We start from the raw sequence: 24,067 nt of genomic DNA, 5'->3' as shown, positions 1-24,067 counted from the left end.
GTTTCTTGGAAGCTCTCCAGGGGTTGCTCAGTGTGATGACCGAGAATGGCAGAGAAGCTTCCTTGGAAGACTGCTTTGACTTCCCTGCAATGCACGCTTGCAGGGAGCGCTGGATGTGTTTTCTCGGCTCACAGGAGGCAACGGTGCAGCCTCCTCTGCATGAGCTCAGATTGTGCCTTGAATCCTTGCCAGTGTGGGGGATTCTTGGCAGATGCATAGGAAGTCTGAGAACCGTGGGTTAGAGCTTGGGTCCTCAGATTTTTGGCAACTGTGGCTGAGGGTGATGGGAATTGTAGTCCAACGGGAGCCTGCATTTGAGAACCCTGGGTAAGAGAAAAAGGCTTCGTGATTATTTTCTTCTGGTGTGTGAGCTCAGGGATGCCCTTAATAGCCTAGGGTATGTGAGTGTTTGAAGTGGTGTTTTCTGATGCAGCTGGTTCCGTTCTCCCAGTCAGCTGGGCTGCTTTTGACATTATTTTAAGCATGCCGGCTCCTTGTTTTGAGGGTGTCTCATTAAAGGCCAAGCATGCTGTGTGTGTTTCTGTTGCAGTTTATGCTGAAGGAGTTTGAAGCTCGCAAGCAGCAGTACGACCAGCTGAACGAGGCTGCCCAAGGCATTCTGGCCAGCCCCGGAGATGCGTCTCCCTCCTCGAACCGCATGCAGGAGGAGCTCCGGGCCGTCAACCAGAAGTGGACCGAGCTCACGGATCAGCTCAACTCCCGCTCCAGCCAAATCGACCAGGCCACGGTCAAGAGCACCCAGTACCAGGAGCTGATTCAGGGCTTGTCTGAGAAGGTGAAAGCGGCTGGGCAGCGCCTGAGCAGCCAGCCCTCCATCAGCACCCAGCCGGAGGCTGTGAAGCAGCAGCTGGAGGAGACGAGTGAAATTCGGTCAGACCTGGGGCAGCTGGAAGAGGAGATCACGGAGGCCCAGGCCCTGTGCGAGGAGCTCTCTGTCCTCATGGACGAGCAGTATCTCCGGGATGAGCTGAAGAAGCGCTTGGAGACGGTGGCCCTCCCTCTCAAGGGCCTGGAAGACCTGGCAGGTATGGGAGCCCAGCAGGACTCCCAATGGAGCCTTCGCCATGAAAGCCTTGTCCTTGGGGCCTGCCACTGGTTACCGGCAGCCTCTTCTGGGGTGGCCCCGGGCGAGTGCACAGCAGGGGGCCAGGACCAGCCCCGTCTCCTGGGCAAGTGTCCTTGGATGAGGCAGCTGCCGGTCAGGTTGACACTCGATAATTCTAAGTGTACACTGAGTGAGGCAGCAGCCTTCTGGCTCAGGCCCCGGAGGACATGTTGACCCCTGTGTTGTGGCCTCTGCAGCACAAAACACACACACACAGAAGCAGAACTTGGAGCCTGCTCTTCCCAGAGCAGCACCATCCGCTAAGGGGAATATAGAGTCTCCCATTCAAATGCAAACCCAGTTGGACCCCGCTTAGCAGAGGGGACAATTCATGCTTGCTCCCACAAGAGCAGATCTTCTCCCGTAGACCCAAAGTCGACACAGCTGCCTTCCTTCTCAAGCTCTGTTCGCTCCTCTCTCTTCCGTCCCACCTGTCCCCAGCATTAATGACTTGCCTGCAGGGTGGCCATTTGTCAGGTGGAGCTGTATGGTTAACTGCACAGCTCTACCTGACAAATGGACAGCCTGCAAGCAGCGTGGGGTGGGGGAGAGAGGAGCAAAGAGGGCTCCAGGAAGAAGAAAGATCTGTGCCTCCCGTTGGTGTCCTCCCTCCCCTGCTCCTGCCCCCAGCCAGGATGGTCAAAGGGCCCTTTCCAAAACAGAGTGGTGGAGGGAGTGTGTGTATGAAATGCCTTCCTAATGGCCTGTTTCTGCCTCCTGCCACTCCAGGGGACCGCATGAACAGGCTGCAGATGGCGCTCGCAAGCTCCCAGCAGTTCCAGCAGATGTTTGACGAGCTCCACGCTTGGCTGGACGAGCGGCTGAGGCAACAGGCGCAGAGCGGGCCCATCTCGGCCAAGCTGGAGAAGCTCCAGCACCAGATCCAGGAGCAGGAAGAGTCCCAGAAGAGCCTCAACCAGCACAGCGGCTCCTATGAAATGATAGTGGTGGAGGGCGAGTCTCTGCTTCTCTCTGTCCATCCGGGGGAGGAGAAGGCCAAATTGCAAGGTCAGCTGGTCAGCCTGAAAGCCAGCTGGGAGGAGCTGAGCAAGCAGATTGCAGACCGGCACTCCAAGCTCAAGGACTGCATGCAGAAGGCCCAGAAGTACCAGCGTCATGTCGAGGACCTTCTCCCATGGGTGGAGGACTGCCGGTCCAAGATGTTGGAGCTGGAAGTCACTCTGGACCCAGTGCAGCTGGAAGCCACTCTCCTGAGGTCAAAGGCCTTGCTGAGCGATGTGGAGAAGCGTCGCTCCCTCCTGGAGATGCTGAACAGCGCGGCCGACATCCTCATCAATGCATCGCAAATGGACGAAGACGACGTTCGGGACGAGAAAGCCGGGATCAACCAGAAGATGGACGCCATTACCGAGGAGCTCCAAGCAAAGACTGGGTCCCTTGAAGAAATGTCGCAGAGGCTGAAGGAGTTCCAAGAAAGTTTTAGGAACATTGAGAAGAAACTGGAAGGGACTAAGCACCAGCTGGAAATCTATGAGGCTCTGGGCCCTCAAGCCTGCAGCAGCAAGAACCTGGAGAAGTTGAGAACCCAGCAGGAAGTTCTCCAGGCCCTGGAGCCCCAAGTCGATTACCTGAGAAACTTCACTCAGGGTCTGGTGGAAGATGCGCCAGATGGCTCGGACTCCTCCCACCTCTTAAGACAAGCTGAGGTTGCCCAGCAAGACTTCAAAGCAGTCAAGCAAAAAGTCAATGAATGTTGCGTATTGATGGAAAGCAAGCTTGAAGGGATTGGACAGTTCAATAACCACGTCCGAGAGATGTTCTCTCAGCTAGCAGATCTAGATGACGAGTTAGATAGCATGGGGCCCGTTGGGAGGGACATGGACAGTCTCCAGTCCCAAGCAGAAGATGTCCATGAGTTCCTAGACAAACTTCAGAGACTGCGGTTGGACATCCAGACTTCAGAAGAGACATGCAGGCAGATGTTGGAGGATGAAGGGAGCCCCGATCTCATCGGATTGAAACGTGAACTGGAAACGCTGAATAAGCAATGTGGCAAGTTGACGGAAAGAGGCAAAAGCCGCCTGGAGCAGGTGGAGATGACCCTGGCTCGGGTCAAGGACTTCTACAACAAGCTGAAGGAGCTGAACTGCATGACAGCCACTGCGGAGGAGAATGAAGCCTTGCAGTGGGTGGTCGGGACGGAGGTGGAGGTGATCAACCAGCAGCTGGCCGATTTCAAGGTAGGACTTTTGCCACGTTGGAAGTGGTCTCTGGTTATATTGAATCTAGTGTGGATTCTGCCTTTTGATCTCTTGCCTTGTTCTGGGGTTTGTTTTTAGTAGTGCCTGCTATTCATAGAACTCTTCATCACTTTCGCTATAAATGCTCTAGGAGTAGGTTGCTGACTGGAAGATCTGGTGTTGCAGAAAGAAAATGCCATGTGGCAACTTAGCATCCTTGGTGAATCTCTCTTCTGACTGAATAAGGGACCTCTTCATCCAAGACGTTTTTAGTGTGCATGGACTGTACGCACTGAAAGCATAATGCACCATGCTTAGAAATCTGCTATGGGGAATATGCCTCATGGAGGGCCCAGCTGCCCATGGCTGCCTTTGGCATGTGCCCATCCTTAGCAGCTCATGGTTTTCACAAGTCTCCTGTGAAGTGTCCCTTACACTGGGAGGCATTAAGCCAAATCAGTTGTGTCAGTGTTGCTTTAGAGCCGCATTTCCCCTGCTGTGTGTGCCTTGAGAGAAGTGCTTGTGTGGTGTGAAAAATACACCAGTTGAGAAATGAAAGGCTTCTGTGAGACCCAAGTACCCACCCAGGGAGGAAGGTGCCTTGCCTTCTTCCTCCTGTGGGGCAGGCAGCTCTTCCACATCTCTCTGCTTGTGGTGTGATTGGGACATTTAGCCACTTCCAATGCAGAAATGTGGTGGAAACTCCCTCAGAAGTGGCTGCCTGTTGGATCTCTGTATGAGTCACACCCAGATCAGTGAATCATGTAGAGATGTGAAAAAGGGAGGAACTCCTCTGAGAGGTAGGTGTGTGTGTGTGTGTGCGCGTGTTGAGGTGCTCTCAGAGTCAACCTTGGTTGTAAGAGTGAAGTGTGCCTCTGATACTGGAAGTTTGGGTAAACCCTGCTTTAGAGAGTAGACCTGTACACGCAATCACTTGAATCCTGGTTTAATGTGGGTTACCAACATTCGCATGACTGTGAGAACCCATGCCCTAGTGGGAATCTCTGGCTGTAAAGTATGGGTTCGCACAATCACTTGTATGGGTATGGGTTCACTTGTATTGGTATGGGTTCGCACAATCACTTCAGTGCTGGTAACCCACATTAAACCTAGATGCAGATGGTTGTGTGAACAAATCTTGTCTCTCCCTCTGCAACTGCTTTCACCTGACTGCCTTGCTGGTCTTGCTGTTGTCGTGCGGCTTGATAGAGCTGTTTCTCCTTGCTGGGAAAGACAGAGCACGTTTCAAGGGCCTCTGTGAGTCCCATGGTGAACTGATCCCAGTTGGGTATCCAGTGCCTCCTTTGTGCTGACTCAGCTAAGCCCAAGACTGTGGCCTCTGAGCCTGAGGGGCTTTGATTAGAACCCAAGAACAAGCAGCCTTGGCATTGGGAAGGAGCTGTCTTCTAGTTGACCTGGCTGGTGTGGAAAAATAGGGAAAGGACAGGACTATGGCACGAGCGTTCTGTGGAGCTGTTGGGGCCACTGTTCCCTCTAACAGGGATTCCCCGATCTTGTTGACTACAACTCCCAGCATCCCCAGCTGCAGTGGCCTTTGGATGGGGATTCTGGGAGTTGTAGTCAACAACATCTGGGAATCCCTGTTAGAGGGGACACTGGTTGGGGCCCTTTCTAGTTTAGCCCCCCATATGGGGAATGCTGAACACAACAGGCAGAGTAATAGTCCACTAAGCCCTGACTGGCAGCTGCTGTCCAAGCTCTTGGTTTTGCCACTCACCTGATGCCGATTTCCTGATGGGGAGACATAAAATGTGGAGAAAGGCATCAGGTGGCTGGCTGGCTTCCTCGTTACTATTTATTTGTTTGTTTATTTAATACATTTATATACCGCCCCAAACCAAAGTCTCGGGGGGGTGTACTAGTTATTACTTGTACAAGCATTACTAGTGCTTGTAATGATGCAAGAGGCAGCATGCTTCTGCCTCGTGGGGGGGTGGGGGTGGGGGGCTGCAGAGCCTATAAAAACAATGTAAAGCCTGTCAAGATAGTGACAGGAGCACCAATAGAGGCCCCTGGGGGGGGGAGCCTTTTATATCTTGTCCCTCCCCTCCCTTCCCCTCGTCCCACACACACACCATGTCTCTCTTGGCTGCCTCACCATTGAGAGAGGAGAGAATGGCTCTGTACTTTATAACCTTGACCCAAAGGCACAGGGTATAAATCTCTGTAATAGGTAATATGTCTCTTCAGCACCAGGAAATCCTCTTCCATGGGAATAAATCATGCACATTTGTATATGTTTAAAAGTTTGGCATAATTCATTCTCCTTCCAAGATCCAGGTTTTGAAAGACTAGTCTGAGGAGGAGGAAGAGCATCTAGATTAATGAGAAATGCCCTGTAGGGGCGCTAGAGATGTAGGTGGAAAGTTTTCTCCAATTTAAGCTTTTTCCGGAAAAATTTCCATTTCTAAAACTCCATTGTCTGACATCCAGACTAGTATTGCGCATACACAGCAGGGCACATTCCCGACTCCTGCTGGGCTGTCGCTTGAGCAGGGGAAGGGGCGACTTTTGCTAATCTGCCCTTCCCCCTAAAGCCCACTGTGAATCACCAAAATAGGTCTCTGCAGTTCGTGTGACCCTCAGGGACATATTTTGGTGACGCACAGTGGACTTCAGAGGGAAGGCAAGATTGGTGGAAGTTGCCCCTTCCTCTGCTCAAGCAACAGTACAATGGGAGTCTGGAACCCGCCTTGCTGCACATGTGGAATGCTGGTCCAAATGTCCAGCATTGTTTCATAACGTCTGGTGGCGACTCAGAGGCAGGCCTTCTCTGTAGCCGCTCCTGGGATGTGGAATGCGCTCCCTGCAGAAATCCGTAATCTGAACTCTATTGACCTTCAGGAGAGCCCTTCAGACTTATCTGTTTGGCCTGGCCTTCCAGGGTTTTTAAATTGTTGTAAGGGGTTTTTAATGTGAGTTAAAATGGTTTTTTAAAGGGTTTTTAAATAGTTTTTTAACTGATTGTTTTATGGTATTTTAGGGTTTTTGTTTTTGTTGTTGACTGATTTTGACTGTTTTTGTTTTGTTTGTAAACTGCCCTGGACCAAATCGGGAGGGGCGGTATAAAAATGCAATCAATCAATTAATAGTAATAACATACATTAGTAACCATGAATGGATGCCATGGCAATCGTGGGCAAGTTCATCAGTTTCAAAGTGGGAATTAATGTTTTTTTCTGGTGATTATAATTAGGAAGTGTGTGAGAAGGTAATTTGAATAGTCAACTTTAAAAAAAAATATTTCCACATAAAGCTTTGAATTTGTTTCAGTATAATAATTAAAGCACATGAAGAATCTTTATAGATTCCCCTGCCCCTGCCCCCCATCAAATAATTCAGTTCAACTATTTGGCTACTTGAAAAGCCTGTAGAGATTGATTGCTTGATTAATTAAATGCCATCAAGTTGTTGTTGACTCTTAGCGACCACATAGATAGACTCTCTCCAGGATGATCTGTCTTTAACTTGGCCTTTATGGTCTCAATGTCTACATGTAGAGATACACTGTAGAGACACAGTGTGGGAAATTAATATGGTGGAGGTTTTTCCCCTCTTACTGTACAAATTGGTCAAATAACATGCCAAATCAGATCACAGTCTATTTAGGGAAGCAGGAAAATTTGCATAGAAATTGTTGAAAAAGATCAGTGCAATTTTTATGCAAATGAGGGGGATTTGCATGGGAAATTTTTCTGGAAGAATTTCCCATTCAGCATTTCCCAAAAAAACTCATATCTCTGGTGGAGACAGGCATCAAAGAATGTAAGCTAGTGGAAGAAGGAGCATTGCAGGGCTGTGGCTAAAGACCCCCACCCCTCAAAACATGCCTTTTCCTGAGTGCTGGGAGGCCTCCTCAGCCAGCCCCCCCACCCCGCCCGACTTCTGAGATTGCATCAGGCTCTTCCTGTTTGCAAAAAATCTCCGAAGCCATAAAGATGAGATATATACTTTGCTGAACTGTGTGACGGATGAGTAGATCCTGCATTTGTGTGGCGATTCTACACAAATGTATGCAAAACCTGAAATCCTCCTCAAGAAGAGGATGCAGGAATTTAAAGGTGAAGTGTGCCGTCAAGTCAGTTTCGACTCCTGGTGCCCACAGAGCCCTGTGGTTTTCTTTTGATAGAATACAGGAGGGGTTGACCATTGCCGCCTCCTGTGAAGTTTGAGATGATGCCTTTCAGCATCTTCCTGTATCGCTGCTGCCTGGTGTAGGTGTTTCCCATAGTCTGGGGAACATACCTGCGGGGATTCGAGCCGGCAACTTTCTGCTTCTTAGTCAAGTCATTTCCCTGCTGCGCCACTTAAGGTGGCTACTGCAGGAATTTAGCAATGGAGTAATTTGCCTCTTCCCCATCTCCCATGCTTGGCGAAGTAGGGTTCGTGGTGTTCCACTTTTCAGATTTGACTCTCCTTTCTCTCTGGCAAAACCCCAGTCTGGGAGAGTTGAAAGGGGAGGGGTCCAGCATTGCTCCCTGAGCTGGAGAGGAGAGGAGGAAAGTCCTCCTTGGAGGCTGCTTGGATCCGGGCTGACATCAGAGCTTGGACAGCTGCCTAGGCCCACTGCTGACCCCTGAGATGACCGGCCGCCTGTGCCCCATAGCTGTGTGGTGGTGGTGATGGCAAAGCCGTTCTTACAGGCCAGCTAGAAGGAGGGGCACAGATGAGAATTTTGCAGAGGGTCCCCTGCAGCCTGGAGCCAGCTCTGGTTAGTGTGAAGTTCGGGCCTGGTTTGCAAATGTTTTCCTTCCGGAGCCGCTCTGTGGGTATGTGGGGCGGGGAGAGAAAGGGCAGCGATTGGAGCCAAAGCCGGAGCTGGTGGCCTTTCCGTGACTCTCTTCTGACGCTCTCATGTTGCGGAGCTGGAATCCAGGGGAAGTGAAAACAATGGGAGGAAAGGATCTCTCTCTGTCAGTGGAGCTGAGGACCCAGACGGGGCCCCTGGCTGGGAACTCGAGGGGGCCCCTCCTGAGGCTGAGGGAGGAGCAGCCCTACAGCCTGAGAGAGGCCCACGTCCTGCTGCCCAGCCCGTGGCATGCACATGGAGACCTCTCTGCACTGGTTTCCCTTCCCACCTTTTTCCTTTTAAAATCTGCCTTCTCTCTTGCACCATTTTGGGTTCCACTAATTGCTGTTTGTGTTTTAAGTGAACATGAACTCTTTGCACAGACAAAAAGAGCTCACATTTGCAGTCTCCCATCCAAATGTAAACCTGGGTGGACCCTGCTTAGCAAAGGGGACAATTCATGCTTCATGCCACAGCAAACCAAGCATGAATTTTCCCCTTTGCTAAGCAGGGTCTGCCCTGGTTTACATTTGGATGGGAGACTACAAGTGTGAACAAGACCAAAGAGCCACCTAATGGCTCAGCAGGGAAGCAACCTGCCTAGAGAGGAGGAAGCTGTTGGTTCAAATCCCCACTGGTGTATTTCCTAGAATATGGGAAACTCCTATATTGGGCAGCAGCGATAAAGGAAGGTGCTGAAAGGCATCATCTCCTACTGCGTGGGAGGAGGCAATGGTCAACCCCTCCTGTATTCTACCAAGAAAACCACAGGGCTCTGTGGTCACCCGGAGTCAACACCGACTTGACTGCACAATCTTACCTTTTTTCCACAAGACCAGCTCTCCTCCAAGCACTGCCTTTGCCAAAAGATGCACACAAGTGTGTCATGAGAAGATTCATGACACACTTCAGGATTCCAATTCAGGAGATTGTGCGTCAGCTGTTGTGCCGTGCAGGGGTCTGGGGGAGGACTTCCTCTGTTGCTGCTTCTGTTAAGTCTCGTCCAGTATTTATTTATTCATTCATTCATTCATTTCTTCGATTTCTATGCCTCAGGGCAGTTTACACAGAGGAATAATAAACAAACAAACAAATAAGGAACATCAGATAGACACCAGCAACAGTCGCTGGAGGGATGCTGTGCTGGGGGTGGCGAGGGCCAGTAGTAACTCATCCTAAGAAATGGGTGTGTGTGTGTGTGTGTGTGTGTGTGTGTGTGTGTGTGTGTGTGTGTGTGTGTGTTTGCACGCCAAAGGTGGTTAGCTGCACAACTCTACCTGACGAATGGCCAGCCTGCAGGCAGTGCGACCCTTCGGGCGGGAGAGATTGGAGCAGGCTTTGCCCCCGCAGCCCCCTCTGGTTCCTTCGGATGAGCCACTCCTGGTCTGGTCATTTTCCTCCTGTTGAGGCTGAGAAAGAGTCTGCGGACTCTGGAGGGAAGCGCGAAGGAGGAGAGCAGGGCTTTGCTGGGGTTTTTTTTAGAGCTATCAAAATAGCCGCTCATCTCTCTGTGTTTGGAGCAGAGACAGGTGCTTGGTGGGTGGTGTGAGCAATGTGCAGCCTTCTGAGGCGCTCTCCACCGTTACTGAGCGCTCCGTTCTTCCAGTGCCGGAGAGAATCTCTTTCTGTCATTTAAGGGCTCGCCAGTCCAGTGGCCACTAGCCTGGCTTCCCCGCCACTACAGCACTTCTGAAGCGGCTCCCTGCTGCGTCAGCTTCAAGCTTCTAGTCCTCATTGCTGCTTTATGGGGTGGGGGGAGCTGCCCGCCTGGCTGTTCCTAGACACGATTTCCTCCTTGGCCTCCATCTGCAGCACTTTTCTGGCACAAGCCCATCGGCCACTGGGCCCCTTTTGTCCTCTCTCCTTGGCCCTGGGCCATAGACCGCCCTGCTCCCAGAGCTGTTGCAAGCTCTAGCAAGACCGAGAAAACAGGAGGACAGATCTGGAGGCAGAGTCGATTGCCGGCCAGGGGCTGAGGCAAGGAGGGAGTTGGAGGAGTGAGCGGGGGTCTGGAAGGGGGTGAGGCAGGCAGAGGCTGCTGGAACAAGGCTGGTCGGGGTCTTACAGGCATCCCGGCAATGTGCCCGGCCAGGCAGGGCCATAAACGAAAACCGTGGAAAGGAAAAGAACAAGACGCATGAGTCAGTGGGCTGCTGGGGGGGGGCCACCACTGCACCAGCCAGAGGAGGGGAGTGTTGGGAAACTGTGGCGGGAAGGCTTGCCCGGCCCTCAGCAAGGGTGACTCGGTTGACCACTCGGGAGTCTAGCTGCTCCCCTCCAAAGGCCCGAGGCAAGCGAGGCTCGCCTGCCAGATTGCCAAATGGAGACTGCTATTGACTAAGAATAATAAACAAAATAAAAAAGAAGCCCGCGGCATGCAGCATTTATATAGCATCTTCTGCATTTTCAGAGTCCTCCCCGTAGGCTGGGTTGGATCTCAAGCACCGCTGAGTGGAAGGGAGCAAGCGGCTAGTGCGGCCCTGCAAGGCCTCGCCCGAGAGGCCGCCCCCCGCCCCCCCCACGGCTGTGCTGCTGCTGGCCTGTGAGCGGCCTCCTTGCCCCGCGCCGGCTGCAGCGCAGCAGAGGGAGAGTCCAGATGGCGCGTTCCCGTCTACCAGAGCCCTGCTTTTAATCTGCAGTCAAGCCACCCATTGGCTAATCAGTCCAATTATTTGATTAAGAGTACAATTACCATGCCGGGGCGGAATGGAGGCCAGTCACCAGGCAATGGGCAAAGCGGCCTGCCAGGCCCCCAGGAAGGAGGAGCCCATGTGCCAGGCTGATGCGTCTGCTCGGCTCTGCAGCTCCTCGGTCCCCCCTGACACCTTTGCCTCTGCGCCCTCCTCCTCCGGGGGATATTGGCACCTGACGCCGCGGGTGAAGCACCAGGAATGCGCCAGGTCCTGTGCAGAATGCCCTTCTCGCCTTGGACCTCTGAGCTCCGCTTTGATTATGTTTGAAAGAGCCGTTCAGAAATAAAGCTTTTCTAAAACCACCTCACATCTTCCCCTCTTTTATGTTGAGCAGTTCATCCTCCCCGCCAGCTAATGGGGAAGGCTTGCCTGCTTGCTGTGCCCCATAATCCCCCCAAACAGTGACATGTGCACTCTGCACTGGCTCAGAGGCACTTTGGTCTCCAGGAGCCCGGTGGCAGTCATACAATGAATGAACACTCCAGGCCCGCATGCTGTGGAATCCTGGCATTGCAGCAGGCTCCAGTGGGGCCTTGGCTTGCCCCAGACGCCTCCAAGTCCTATTCTGTGCAAATTGCAACCTCTCCAAGGAAGGACACACATCCCCTCTCGGAGTCCGTATTGTGGTCAGGAGTGGCTAGTCCTCATGAGCTGGGAGGGGAGCAAAAGAGGCACAGATGTCTCTCCTTCCCGAGTTCTCTTTACCCCATCCCCCTCACCCCACATGCTGCCTGCAGGTTGACCATTAGTCAGCTATGGCTGTGCATGGCTCTCATTTAATCTTGGGCACAGCTGCCTCTCATTCCCAGAGCTCCAGATCTCCATTAGTTCCTCTCCCTCACTCCCAAGCTTTAATGAGAGTCCTGCTGCCTGCAGGCTGGCCATTCATCAGGTAGAGCAGCACATAAGAACAGCCCTGCTGGATCGGGCCCAAGGAGGCCCATCTAGTCCAGCATCCTGTTTCACACAGTGGCCCACCAGATGCTGCTGGAAGCATGCAGGCAGGAGTTGAAAGGGGCCTGCCCTCTCTCCTGCTGTTGCTCCCCTGCAACTGCCCACAGCCCTCCGACTAGTAGCCGTCAATAGACCTCTCCTCCATGAAGTTATCCAAACCCCTCTTCAAGCCATCCAGGTGGTTGGCTGTCACCACATCTTGTGGCAGAGAATTCCACAAGTGGATTATGCGCTGTGTGAAAAAGTACTTCCGTTTGTTGGTCCTAGATTTCCCGGCAATCAATTTCATGGGGTGACCCCTGGTTCTAGTGTGATGGGAGAGGGAGAAGAATGTCTCTCTCTCCACTTTCTCCACACCATGCCTGATTTTGTAGACCTCTATCCTGTCTCCCCGCAGTCGTCTTTTTTCCTAAACTGAATAGCACAGTTAACCACACTGCTCTCTACCTGATGAATGGCCAGCCTGCAGGGGATGCGGCTCCTGTTGACGGTGAGGTGGGGCAGGATGGGAGGGGGAGGAGAGGAAGCTGTGCCCCCCCCCAGTTAGGAGGAGCTGCTTGTGGTCTTGAAGACAAGGCAGAGGCGAGGGCGGAGGGGTGGTGAAGGCAGCAGCCGGGAGGTCCTGCCGGAGCTACTTGCCCCCACCGTGGCCTGCTGTGGTGTGGAAGGCAGGGCCGGCTTCCCGTTGGAAACGGCGCTGTTGGCGGCTGGAAGGGGCAAGTGGCCAAATGGCCGTCTTCTCCGTGAGTCCCCTGCTTTTCCTTGTCCGTTGGATCTCCATCCCCTTCCAGCTTCAGAGAATAATGGCAGAGACAAAGGCTCCATGGCCAGAAGGGGGAATGGAACTGCATGCAGATTTTCCAGGTGGTTTCATCCAGCAAAAAGCACCTGCCTGCTCTTGGCAAAAACGGAGCGTGACTAACAATAGAAGCGTTGAGTGGGGGCGAGTGGGAGGGAGCAGGAAGAAAGGCTGGATTCAGGGCCCCCCCGCCCCACAGCAGCACCTTTGCCAGCTCGCGGCTGCCTTTTTCTCCTCCTCCTGAATGATCCTGCTATTCAGATGTTATGTACAGAAGGCACAGACAGCTCATGTGCGTTAGGGAACAAAACCCAAAGACCATGTGCTGCTGCTGCTGCTGCTGCTGCCCTTGACAACAGAGCTCCACATCCCCGTCTGCCCACGAATGAGGGCTGCTCCCGCACAGCCTCTGCCAAATGACAGGCTTGGGGGGTGCTTGTCCGCCCCCCCCCCGCTCCCTTCCAGTGGGGTGAACACGACCCCTGCAGCCTCTTTCCCCGGCTTCCTTCTCCATTGATTCTGGGCAGGAAGATCACCCCCTGCCTTTTGTAGAGCGTTTGGATGTCCTTGAATGGAGCAGACTAAACGTTGAAGGACCATCCAGAAAAGCCAGACCTGTTTTCCTCTTGAACACCGTGGAAATCATGGCCGGGACATAGAGCTCCTTTGTTTAGCTTAAGGTAGCTTTGGGATGGGGTGTGAAATTCATACGCAGCACTCCCTGACACCCCCCCCCATGGCCCCCATAAAAGGAGAGGCCTCAATTCTCAGATCGGTGTGTGTGTGTGTGTGTGTGTGAGGAAAGCAAAGCAGCCACAATCCCACAAACTGCTTTCTTACACCCCACCCCCGGCAAAAGAGATGTGTGCCAAGAGGCCTTTCCGGCGGCTTTGTCGTCTTGCATCCTTTGAGGAAAGTGACTCAGCAGGTTCCTCTCCAACGGGCCTCCTCGTCATCCCCAGGCAGCCGTTGTGCTTGTACGGCATCTTTGGGAAAGGAGCCTGCCTGGTCCTGTGCCCAGAACTCACACTGCTGGGTGCTGAGGCTTTCGGGCTCTTGCGTGGAGCCACAAAGGGCCGTCGTGTGGCTTGTTCCTTGGGGTCAGACCCACTTGCTCCTGCCATGCCTCTGCCTTGCCCTGCCCTCACCTGCTGTGCCAAGTTGGTCAGTTGTGCGAGGATAAGCAAGTGCAGCTGCATTGTGCAGAAGCTGCCGCCACCTCGGGTTGCCAACTGTCCCTCATTACGTGGGATGTCCCTCATTTCAGGGATGGAATGTTGGTCCCTATTGGGAGACAGCATCTGTCCCTCATTTTGTTGGTGGGCGAGCAGCTTCTTATTTTGAGAAGTTTTTGGTTGAAAAGTGCTGTAACTTGAATATGTTCTAAATAATATCAATGCTGGCATTGTTCAATAGCATATAATTCAATTACATATACGTCAATGATGCTCAGGCTCATAGGAACATAGGAAGCTGCCATATACTGAGTCAGACCCTTGGTCCACCTAGCTCAGTATTGTCTTCACAGACTGGCAGTGGCTTCTCCAAGGTTGCTGGCAGGAGTCTCTCTCCCAGCCCTGTCTCGTTGGAGATGCTGCCAGGGAGGGAACTAGGAACCTTCAGCTCTTCCCAGAGCGGCTCCATCCCCTGAGGGGGAAGATCTTCCAGTGCTCACACTTCTAGTCTCCCTTTCATATGCAACCAGGGGACCAGTCATTAGCTCAGGGGACCAGTCATTCTTGCTACCACCAGACCAGCTTTCCTCTCCTCAAAAGATCTCAAGTACAGAGCCAGGAAAGATCTTAGGAAGCTGCCATATACTGAGTCAGACCACAGGTCCACCTAGCTCAGTATGGTCTTCACAGACTGGCAGCGGCTTCTCCAAGGTTGCTGGCAGGAGTCTCTCTCCCAGCCCTGTCTCGTTGGAGATGCTGCCAGGGAGGGAACTAGGAACCTTCAGCTCTTCCCAGAGCGGCTCCATCCCCTGAGGGGGAAGATCTTCCAGTGCTCACACTTCTAGTCTCCCTTTCATATGCAACCAGGGGACCAGTCATTAGCTCAGGGGACCAGTCATTCTTGCTACCACCAGACCAGCTTTCCTCTCCTCAAAAGATCTCAAGTACAGAGCCAGGAAAGATCTTAGGAAGCTGCCATATACTGAGTCAGACCACAGGTCCACCTAGCTCAGTATGGTCTTCACAGACTGGCAGCGGCTTCTCCAAGGTTGCTGGCAGGAGTCTCTCTCCCAGCCCTGTCTCGTTGGAGATGCTGCCAGGGAGGGAACTAGGAACCTTCAGCTCTTCCCAGAGCGGCTCCATCCCCTGAGGGGGAAGATCTTCCAGTGCTCACACTTCTAGTCTCCCTTTCATATGCAAGCAGGGTGGACCCTGCTTAGCTCAGGGGACCAGTCATTCTTGCTACCACCAGACCAGCTCTCCTCCCTCTTGATTACCACTGCATACACCTCCCAGCCCCTCTCTGACTGGCCCAGTTGAAGACAGGAGGTTGCTGGTGCTGCCGGGGCCTTTGGGTTTCCGCCTTCAGCGTGGATCTTCACGAAGCTGCACAAGCCTCGTGACAACGCTTGGTCGTCTTCATCCTCACAACAGCCTTGTGCGAGAGGTGAAGCTGGAGGCGCTCTTATCCCTGGACTTCTGGGCTGAAGTACAGGGCCTCCACACACACACCCTTGAGTCTGTCTCGGGAGGTGTGGTCGCCGCATCGCTGATGAGTGTGACTGTGACCTGTGCCGGGCATGACCTCTGCTTTAGAGACAGAGGGGGCAGTGGGGAAAGAAATAGGTGGGATGGGGAGATGTTAAGTTGTGTGTCGAAATGTTGAAATGTTTCTGCTCATACATCTTTGCATACATATAAAAGGTAAAGTGTGCCATTGATTTGATTTCGACTCCTGGCGCCCCCAGAGCCCTGTGGTTGTCTTTGGTAGAATACAGGAGGGGTTGACCATGGCCTCCTCCCGCTCATCACAGCATCTTCCTATATTGCTTCCTATCCTATATACCCGATATAGTAGCAGCGGGGATTCGAACTGGCAACCTTCTGCTTGTTAGTCAAGCATTGCCCTGCTGCGCCCTTTCAGGTGGTTTGCATACCCATACCTATTCTCTATTCTTACATTCTTGTGCCCAGGCCCACCCAGTGAGAGTCAACAGCGGAGCAGGGATTTGAACCCAGCCTCCCAACGCCACACCCAGCCCTCCAGGCAGGCTGCCAGCTGGTGGCATGTTGCACCTGTGGCTTCAAATCTGAGCTGATCTGCCCGGCTTTATTTTCATTGCTCGCTCCGGGGTGTGGGAGGAGGCGTGGGGAGGCCAACTTCCTGTCTGGGGGCCTCTTTGTATTCCGGGTGCCTTTGGTGGAGTGGAAGGCAGCCCCAGGATGACGGTGGCAAATCCCTCCCTGCTCATTCTTCTGCCTCGCCTGATCGGGTGGCCATATTTTTAACCCTCCTCTGATGTGTCCTGGCTCCTTCCAGTCCACTTCTGAACAGCTGGGGGTGGGGAGGTGCTGGGTGGGTGGGAGGTGGACGGGGCAACTATTTTGTTTTCCTTGCTGCTTTGCTGGGTGTTTTCCAGGCTCACTTACAGGCATCGCTGCCGCTGCTGCCGCCTTGGTATTTTGAGCACCAGCAAAATGCTTCCTCTCACACAGCTGCTGCTGCTGCTGCATCTTTAAGGGCAGCAGAGCCCCTGTCTGCGGATGGGTGGCTGCTGCGTTGGATCTGGGCCGCAGGATCGTCCCATCCAGTGGTTAGAGGGCAGGGCTCAGGGACCTGCGTCCAGGCTCATCTTTGTCATCCATTCTGGCTCTGTCACCTTGGGCCAGTGGCTAGCCCTCAGCCACGGGCCGTCTCTCCCAGGTGCTGATGTGTGCTTTCCACCTGTGTTGTGCCATTAATGACTTCTGCAGTCTGCATCCCATCCTGTGTGCATGGAAGCTCTTGCCTGATAAAACAGGAACTGACCTCTGCACCTTATTTTTGTTTGGATACAGAGACCTCCTGCAATGCCTTTAGTCACTAGCCTACTGACCTTAAATGCCTGCCTTTTTCTTTTCTTTTAAAAGTGTGAAGAATATGCACATTTCCCCCACCCCTGCTATTCGCCCATCTCTCCCGATATCTGCCACATTTTGGAAGAGGTGGGAAGTGGTGTGTTTTTCTCGGAATACTGCGTCCTCCCTCTCTTTCCGAATCCTGCAGAGATAAAAGGTTCCCATGCCACGCCATCCCCTGGCTTTTGCCCATGAGGGTGGAGGAGGTGGTGAGTGCGTGCGTAAGGGTGAGCAGGTGTCTGTTCATATTAGAAGCATTTTTAAAAATTGCCCTGCCCAATTTGTCTCTGGAGGAAGGAGCAGCAGGCCTGGACAAGGGAACACACAAGGGATAGCGTGCAAAAAAGGCGCGCTGGTATAGACCTCCGTTAGTTTGCTGTCTGCAAAATGGGAATGGTGAGGACAAACAAGATGTGCTTTGCATGTTAATAGAGCTTTGTTATAATAGAAGACTGAAATGAATTGGGCATTTATCAATGTAATTGATTGTAGAGTTGGGATTGTGATTGAATGGAGGTTCTCTCCCCTATGAAATGGTTGCAGTCCTGGAGGCCAGTGATACTGTGGCATGGAGAAAAGCATGATGCTAAACTGCAGGGCTGGGAAATGGCTCTGAGGGCCTCCCACCCCCACCCCACAAAAGCCCCCCCCCCACTGCTGCCATGAATATTAGCATTTGTCTTTTCTGAGAGAGAGACAGAGAAAGGTGGGGGTTATAAGGGGTGGGGGGCAAGTTGGGGGAGGGGACCTTACAGGCAGTGGCTTACCCAGCTGCTGCTCAGTGGGAAATGAAGTTGGCTCTGCCTCCCTCCCAGTGTTCTGACCAATGAGTACAAAAGGAGACAGGCATGAGCTGCAGGGTGGACTAAGAGCCCTCAAGAGGCCCCTTCCGACTGTAAAATGCTACGATTTCATGACTAACAATGTTTAGTTTGTATTTGAATCGGGTTTTTTAAACATGATATATTAACAAAGTCACTTTAAATATGTTGGACTCCTTGTATTTAAGTTTCTGTTTTTGGCGCCTCCCTCCCCAAAGCGTCCATGTAGGCTGGCCACATTGCTGGCTACAGGTCCAGAGGCATGAGAAATGAGAAGCAGACCAGCATTCCTGCCTTTAGGAGCCGGGGTGTGTATCCGAGCCAGAGTCCGGCCTGTGTAGGTGACAAGGGGACAGTGTTGAAGTGGCGGAGAGTTTTTGAGCGCTGGCTGGTTCACAGCTTCTCCTCCTGTGCGAGTGGGAGGCGGCTGCAAAGAGATGGGTGCGCACAGAGAGGGCCTTGCCCGCCAGCTCCAGTGAGAAGCCCCTTGTGTCCTGTTGGGCCACCCCATTCTCATTCTGGGCAAAGAGGAGTCCTTTGGAAGAGACGTCGGCAGGAGCCCAGACAGCCTCCGCTTGCCAAAAGCGGCACCAGCAGAAGAATTTTGCCATTGTTCGTTTTGAGGAAGGAAAAAAACCTGATTAGCGATGACCTTGGCCCATCAGTGGGAGGTCAGGACTGCAGTTTGGTCTCAGTTAAAATGGAAAGGTTTGCAGATTGTGAAGTCGGGAGAGCCGCAGTGCTACGTTGCACAGGAGCCGCAAATTCAGAACAAGTTTTGAAGTTTCTCGATCACAGTTAGCCAGGGGACCTCGCCGTCTCCATTGGGATTTGCTGCTACAGTCACTTTTCCTCAGCGGCCACGCTCGCTTATTCATGCTTCCGGTGAATGGGTTTTCCAGGCCTCAGCCCCAGGGTGATGTCTCTCCACAAGGTGCCACCCCTCTTCCACCATGGGGCAGGACCCCACCGCATAAGAGTGAGCCCTGCCTCACAGATAGCTTGCCAGGCTCACAACTTCAGTCTTCCTGCTAGTCAAAAAACAACTGGAGGGCTGAAGTTGTGCAGCCCTCACCTGTGAAGTAGTAGACAGAGGAACACAGAAAGCTGCCACATACCGAGTCAGACCCTTGGTCCGTCTAGCTCAGTATTGTCTGCACAGACTGGCAGCAGCTTCTCCAAGGTTGCAGGCAGGAGGCTCTCTCAGCCCTATCTTGGAGATGCTGCCAGGGAGGGAACTTTGAACCTCCTGCATGCAGATGCTCTTCCAAGAGCGGCCCCATCGCCTAAGGGGAATATCAGTGCTCACACTTGTAAGTCTCCCATTCAAATGCAAACCAGGGCAGACTCTGCTTATCAAAGAGGACATCCATGCTCGCTACCACAAGAGCTCTCCTCCCTCCACCCAAACAAGGGTGCCTCTGAGAATGAGCTGAGTGCCTTTGCTTCTCCACATCCAGGCCTCACATACACGCTCTGACCGAGAGGGACCCCCACCTTCAGAAGGCAGGGCCTGTGCCCGTATTGGCCTGCGGCACTCTAGAGCACAGCACACCAGCTTGAGTAGAGAGCCTGAGGCAACTGAACTACGTGAGCCGAGCTGCAAAGGGAAGCAAGCTGCGGGCAATGGCTGTCCACGGGTGAATGATACCTGGTGTTGATAAAGAGCTGTAGAGGTCTAAAGTCGTTCAGGAATCAAGGCAACCTCCTTGCCAGGTTGGCCAGTGTCGGCCTCCTCCTCTTGTAGATGAGGCACTGGAGCTGGACGGGGCTGGCTTGGCCAGGTACCTGAATGGCTGAACTGAGGGCTAGGGTGAGGATTCCCTGCACTCGCCCTCTGAGCCCTGGACAGCCCTCCAACTGCCCTGCCTGTAAGGAAGCTGCTCAGCCCTGCAGAGTCTTGGGAAGAATACAGGAGGGCTTGACCATGGCCTCCTCCCACCCACGCAGTCTGAGACGATGCCTTTCCGCCTCTTCCTGTATCGCTGCTGCCCAATATGGGCCTTTCCCATAGTCTGGGAAGCAGACCAGCGGGGATTCGAACCGGCAGCCTCTGGCTTGCTAGTCAAGTCATTTCCCCCGCTGTGCTGTTAAGTGGCTTGTGTGTGTCTTGGCCCTTTGCTGAACAACAGAGAGAGATGCTTTGCCACACCCTCCTGTTGTGGAAATCAATCAGCAGTTGGAAAACCCGCCCCCCCTCCCGCCCCACCAAGAGTGGGGGAATTGCTGTGATCCCTGCAGGGTGTGTCCCAGAACCGTCCGCAGCTGCAGACAGTGTGGTGTTTGGTATGCCAGTCTGGCCGGCTGTTTACATAGCAGCTCTGAGACAGAGCTTGGCACGGCCGGAAGGCTGGACCTCTGAAGACCGGAAACTGAGTCAGACTGGTCAGCTCTCCGGCTCAGGGATTCCCAACCCAGATGGGCCCCCAGAGGTTGAGGACTCCAACTCCCATCATCCTTGCAAGGTTGAGAAGCCCTGAGCTAGCGCAATATAACCCCTGCTAACTGGGCAAAGAGGCACCTTTTAACTTGGCGATTCTCTGTATTGAGCAAGGGGGGAGTAACTGGCCCTCTCCAACCCCAGCACAGCATCCCTCCAGTGGCTGTTGCTGGTGTCTGTCTAACGTTTCTTTGTAGATTGTGAGCCCTTTGGGGACAGGGAGCCATCTTGTTTATTTGTTATTTCTCTGTGTAAACCGCCCTGAGCCATTTTTGGAAGGGCGGTAAAGAAATTGAATGAATGAATGGATGGATGGATGGATGAATTGTCATCTACACCAGCTGGTAGTGACTCTCCAGAGGTCTTTCCCAGTCCTGCTCACCAAGCACTATGCCCGAAAAGAACGTGCATGCAGAGCAGATGCTGTGCCACGGAGCTATATTCTCCCCCCAACTGCCCCTCCCCATGCCCCCCTCCCCACACACACCCAGAGAGGATTCTCTTACAAGCAGCAAACTGGTTGATTTTGTTCATGCACATCATTTTCAAAAGACATTTTTGAGAAGCAGAAAAAGTTTTGGAGGCTAAGAGGCAGATGGTGACTCGTGGGCTGGAGGCTGGCAGCAGAGGTTAATTAACTTATTTTAGAAGGATATATGGACTCTGTGTGTGTGTGTGTGTGTGTGTGTGTGTGTGTGTGTGTGTGTGTGACTGACTCAGTGACTCAAAATTTCCTAAGCATAATGCCTGTTCTAGCCTGGAAGCTCTGTTCTGGAATCCCCAGTCTGTAAGAGCAAGCTGGCATTCCTTAGTGGCAAAGGGAATGCACTCTGTACATGTTTATAAACTCTGGTTCTTGGTTATTTCTCCATGCATGCTAGGACTGAGCTCTGACCTTGAAGAGGATCCAGGGTTAAGCCCCAGCCCTGGCTAAGGCTAGTAGGCAGAGCTTAACCTGGTGGAAGGAAGGTAGAGAGTCCTGGGATGGAGGGATCAGGCTGAGAGAAGCATGTTGAGGCATGGAGAAGCTGCAGAGGCAGGAAGCTGGTCCAGGGCTCCCGGGCAGTCTGAAGGCCAGGCAGGGATTGATTGATTGATTTTACTTAACATATTTATATACCACCCACTACCAAAGTCTCTTGGAGATTTACAGCAATACAACAAGCCAAGCAATTTTAACAATTAAAACCTATAAGAATATCAAATTAAAATGCCCATAAAAACTATCTGAATCTGAGGAAGACATGAAGAAATGGTGACTGCATCTGACCTTGCCTGCATTACGTTGCCGCCGATATGCTCTCTGTGCTGTGTGTTGTGTGTTCCGTAGTGCTGGTTACTAGGACTGTGCACAGAGACAAAGATTTGATTTAGAAATCAATTTGATTAGTTGCTTTGGCTGAAATTTGTTCTATGATAGGTCCAGTCCAAAGGTTTGCCTAGAGGCTATAATGGAGAACCACTATGATGCCTATAACTTTTTGTGTCTTAGCATGATGGTCTGGAAACTGCAGGGATGTTAGCCCCATCTGAGGAGATGATGCCTGCCAAACTGCAGACAAACAGACCCCGGGGTTTCTGTGCAGGTCCACAGTGTTTGAGGCTTGTCCCCATCCCCTTTTTATTATTATTAAGAAATCCTGCTGAGCTGGATGAGAATCAAAGGAGGCAATTTGCTTCCATTTGGACCCAATTCAGTGGCTGCCAGTTTGGATCTGAATTAAAGCAAATCAGTCTGCATTACCCCTTCAATTCAGATCCAATTTGATCTTCAAAGCTTCGCCTGGGCCTCCTGCCTATCCCAAGGAGTTTCTTTGCTAATGCCAGGTGTTTGGTCTAGAGGGACATCAAGAAAACACTCCACGAGGCAGGAATCTCATGGGAACCCATATCACAGAGCATGGGTGTTGAGAGTCACCATGAGGAAATGAGTGGGATGGGTATCATTAACAGATAGGCGAGTCTAGAAAGTTGAAGTGTTCTGACCCCAAAGGGGCTGGCTTGTGGAGCCTGCCTTTGCCTGATCAGCCATGAAGCCCCCTAAGTGACTTCTGGCCAGTAATGCTCTCTCACCTCACCGGCTGCCATGTTCAGTGGCGCCCGAGTTCCTTGGAGGAAGACTGTCCTTCGTATAGCAGACAGATAACTGTCTCGGTCATTATCTGCACCTTGAATGCCCGGCGGGAGTGGCACCTTCCATTCTGTTCAGAGCTGCAATGCCTCCTTTTGCATGAGTGAAAGATTCGCCCCTCCATCTTCGACATCTTCCGTTCTTGTTGTGCACATGCAGTGGGATTCCACGCCGGCAGTGGAAGCATTTCTGCTGCCCGGAAAGTCAGGTTTTCTTTCTGAGCAATGAGGCTTTCCTTTCTAGACCAAGCCCAAGTGTAGCCCCTCCCTGAACCTGCCTGCAAAACGAAGGGGGCTCCTGAGCCCCTGGGAGGGCACCGTCTCTGGCTTGGGCACTCACAAGCTAAGCAGGCCCGGCCTAGAAGATTTCCCCAGATGTGGTCTGTCTGGGTCGCCTGGAGAGTTAACCGCCTGCAATGCGTCCATGGAAATTATATCACCAACACGGAGCTTTCTGCAGCTTGTACAGATGCGAACACCAGCTCTGGGCGGCTCGTACGAACAAGCTGGGGGGTCGAGTGGGGGGCGACAGAGGAGGCGCAGCTGCCTCATCTCCCCAGAGCTCCCTTGCCTCTCTCTCCTGCCACTAGTTCCCAGCATGAATGAGAGCTGAGCTGCCTGCAGGCTGGCCATTTGCCAGGTAGAGCTGTGCAGTACCTGACGCATGGCCAGCCTGCAGGCGCAGCAGAACAGAGCAGGAGAAAGAGCAGCAAACAGAGCTCTGGAAAGCAGAGGCAGCTGTGCCTCCTCCTCCCGCCCCCCCCCCGGCTGCTCCTGGCTTTGGGGATGGGGTTGCCGCCTCCTCACCGCAATCTGCTGCCAGGAGAGAAGAGGCTTTTCGTCTTAGGAGAGCGGGGTGGCACATGGGCTGAGGCCTGACACGGAATCAGTTTGAAGTCTGCTGTGAGCCAAGCAGATAAAAGGACTCGCCCGGCAGAGCACAGTTGGGTGGGATTATCCTGGCAGCCTTTGTCTCGGGCACGCTGGGAGCCTAGGGTTCAGCCCCGCATTGCAGCCACCCCCTGTGCCTGCAGAAATTTTAATTTTTTCCTACAGATTTGTAGGGAGAGGAGTACAATGGCCGGTGGATCTTGGAGGGAAACGGTTGTAATGCAGGAGGAAAGATAAAGAAAATCCCTCGCCATTTCAGGAGTGCTGGCGGAGGGTGAGGGAGGGAGGGGGCTTAAGATAAATTATACAAATCCTGCCTCTTGGATGAGGAGAAGGGGGCGGCAGAGGTGCAGCGTTTGGCTTTAAATTAGCATAATCATGCTCCGCTCCGGGCTGGGGTCTCCTTAATGCTGCCGACAGTTGCTGATGGCTGGAGATCAGCATCTGAGGCTGAAACGTCTGACTTCCCTCTGTAGCTGTAAAACCCAAACACCAGACCTGCCCTGCTTTGAAACGTGGATTCTTCGCCATTCCAGAGGAGCCCCCAGGGTCTGGAGTGAAAGGCAAAGAGGTGGACTACCAACTGCCATCGGGCATAGCTAAATGGAGCCTCCATGTACACAAGCAGTCAGCACCTGGATGCTGGGGACAGCCACAGACAGGGAGAGATGTTGCCCTTGTGCTACTTTCTAGGGCTCACACTTGGGCCTGGAACATACGAATTAGCAAAGAAGTTACTGGAACGTAGGAAGCTGCCTTATACTGAGTGAGACTCTTGGTCTGTCTAACCCAGTGTCCCCTGCCCTGACTGGAAGCATCCCTCCAAGGTTTCAAGCAAGCGTCTCTCCCAGCCCTCCCTGAAGATTCTGCCAGGTTTTGAACCTGGAACCTTCTGCATGCAAAGCAGGGCCCCTGCCTCTGAGCCCTGACCCCAGTATCTTAGCAAACAGCGCTCACATGTCATCTCCCATCCAAATGCAAGCCAAGCCGGGCCCTGCTTAGCAAAGGGAACCATTCATGCTCGCTCCTGCAAGACTCAGCTCTCCTCCCCAAGGTGTATGGGCATGTGCAGAGTGCCTTCTCACCACTGAGTGGCCTCACATCCTGCTCAAGCATCAGGGTGGGAGCA

The 24,067-nt window shown here is 52.9% G+C and overlaps 1 protein-coding gene across 30 annotated transcripts in view; it reads left to right on the top strand.

The window, feature by feature from the left end:
* Nucleotides 1-24,067, top strand: part of MACF1 (microtubule actin crosslinking factor 1) — a 362,956-nt gene that overhangs the window by 260,632 nt on the left and 78,257 nt on the right. For all 30 annotated transcript variants that reach the window (XM_053267998.1, XM_053268004.1, XM_053268005.1 and 27 more), the window contains 2 exons: nt 551-1,046; nt 1,856-3,327. In XM_053267998.1, coding sequence (XP_053123973.1) covers nt 551-1,046; nt 1,856-3,327 — 1,968 coding nt within the window. The remainder of the gene's footprint in view (nt 1-550; nt 1,047-1,855; nt 3,328-24,067) is intronic.

This window comes from Hemicordylus capensis, chromosome 7 (assembly GCF_027244095.1).
Source record: "Hemicordylus capensis ecotype Gifberg chromosome 7, rHemCap1.1.pri, whole genome shotgun sequence".
Classification (NCBI taxonomy): Eukaryota; Metazoa; Chordata; class Lepidosauria; order Squamata; family Cordylidae; genus Hemicordylus; species Hemicordylus capensis.
This window is presented reverse-complemented; position numbering and strand designations above follow the sequence as displayed.